This window comes from Conger conger, chromosome 9, assembly GCF_963514075.1.
Source record: "Conger conger chromosome 9, fConCon1.1, whole genome shotgun sequence".
Taxonomy (NCBI): Eukaryota; Metazoa; Chordata; class Actinopteri; order Anguilliformes; family Congridae; genus Conger; species Conger conger.
This window is the reverse complement of record NC_083768.1, coordinates 1,483,190-1,484,359: the sequence shown is the minus strand read 5'-3', so window position 1 is coordinate 1,484,359 and position 1,170 is coordinate 1,483,190. Positions and strand designations below refer to the sequence as shown.

Here is a 1,170-nt window from a genome sequence, read left to right as displayed (position 1 = left end):
CCGCTCCAGCCTGTTTACACACGCGCGTCTCGGTGCGAGGGGAGACGCGAGACAACAACAACAAGGTTGGCTCGCGCGGAAAGGAGTTTCTGCAGTCCACGAGACGATGAAGAATTGAACGAAACCTCAAGACGAGCGGATACAGACACGAGCAAAGCTAATTCTAGCATCTCACTGAGCGAGGATGAGAGACTCGCCCGTCTTCGCCTGTTCAACATCTTAGCCGAAGATAGAGGAGCCTAGCGAACTTTTCCACAGGTGAATACAAATATATTGGTTTATTGATGAACGTACTAAATTTCATGCGGGCGGTTTTTCACTGTTGATTGCTTGGAATAAAACGAATAGCCGGGGCTCTCGATCAAAAGCGAAATGGCTATTTTTCTGATTTCCTTACTCTTGCCACTGGGATTAGCAGTGGGATCAAATTACGGGTATGTGGAGTGGTCAGAGCAAGACAAAGACTTGGACAGCAAAGTACAGCACACCGTTCCTAACACGAATATCAACAAGGAACCGCAGCACCATCCGACGTATATTACAAAACCATGGACCGAGCGCACCGTAGTGGCGCACAGAATCGAAGAGGACTTGCCGAGGGTCGTCACGGCTTTTCTTCATACGGGAGATTCGTCCACGTTACAACATGTCAACTGCTCCAGGAGGTACGAGCTGAGCAGTCTCCGGGGGAGATCATACATCGCTCCTCATTATCCCCTGCACAGCGTGCTCGAGACGGTGGCGCACGCAACCAACTTCCTAAACGTGATCTTACAAACTAACAGTTCAAGGGAGCACACCGTCCGGCGAGACATAATGTGGTACCACGCTTTAGTTCGGAGCATTTTAGAGGGAGACCCCAAAATATACCGGGCTGTGGTCACGTTCAATACCGAATCGCCGACTCCTGGTCCGCACATCTTCCTCCAGGCAACCAGAACGGAGGATAACATAGTTCTCCAAGATCTCTCCACCACGGCCCACCACCGCTTGAAAAACAAGTCGCCGGAAACGGAGTGGTTCAACGAGTTTAGGGACAAAAAACAAACCCACGTGCGAAGGAGAATGTCGAGCCAGGACGTAAAAGTAACCGACGCCGCGGTCAGAAGAGGCGACCGTTATGTGCTCAATAAAACACAGATTAAGTGGTCCGCGCCTTACCTCGAGTGC

At 50.9% G+C, this 1,170-nt stretch overlaps 1 protein-coding gene across 1 annotated transcript in view; it reads left to right on the top strand.

The window, feature by feature from the left end:
- The first annotated feature begins 372 nt into the window (after nt 1-372).
- LOC133136344 (metabotropic glycine receptor-like) overlaps nt 373-1,170 on the top strand; it is a 76,786-nt gene continuing 75,988 nt past the window's right edge. The window contains exon 1 of the mRNA XM_061253769.1: nt 373-1,170. This exon is cut by the window's right edge and continues 86 nt beyond it. Within this exon, the coding sequence (XP_061109753.1) occupies nt 373-1,170 (798 nt within the window).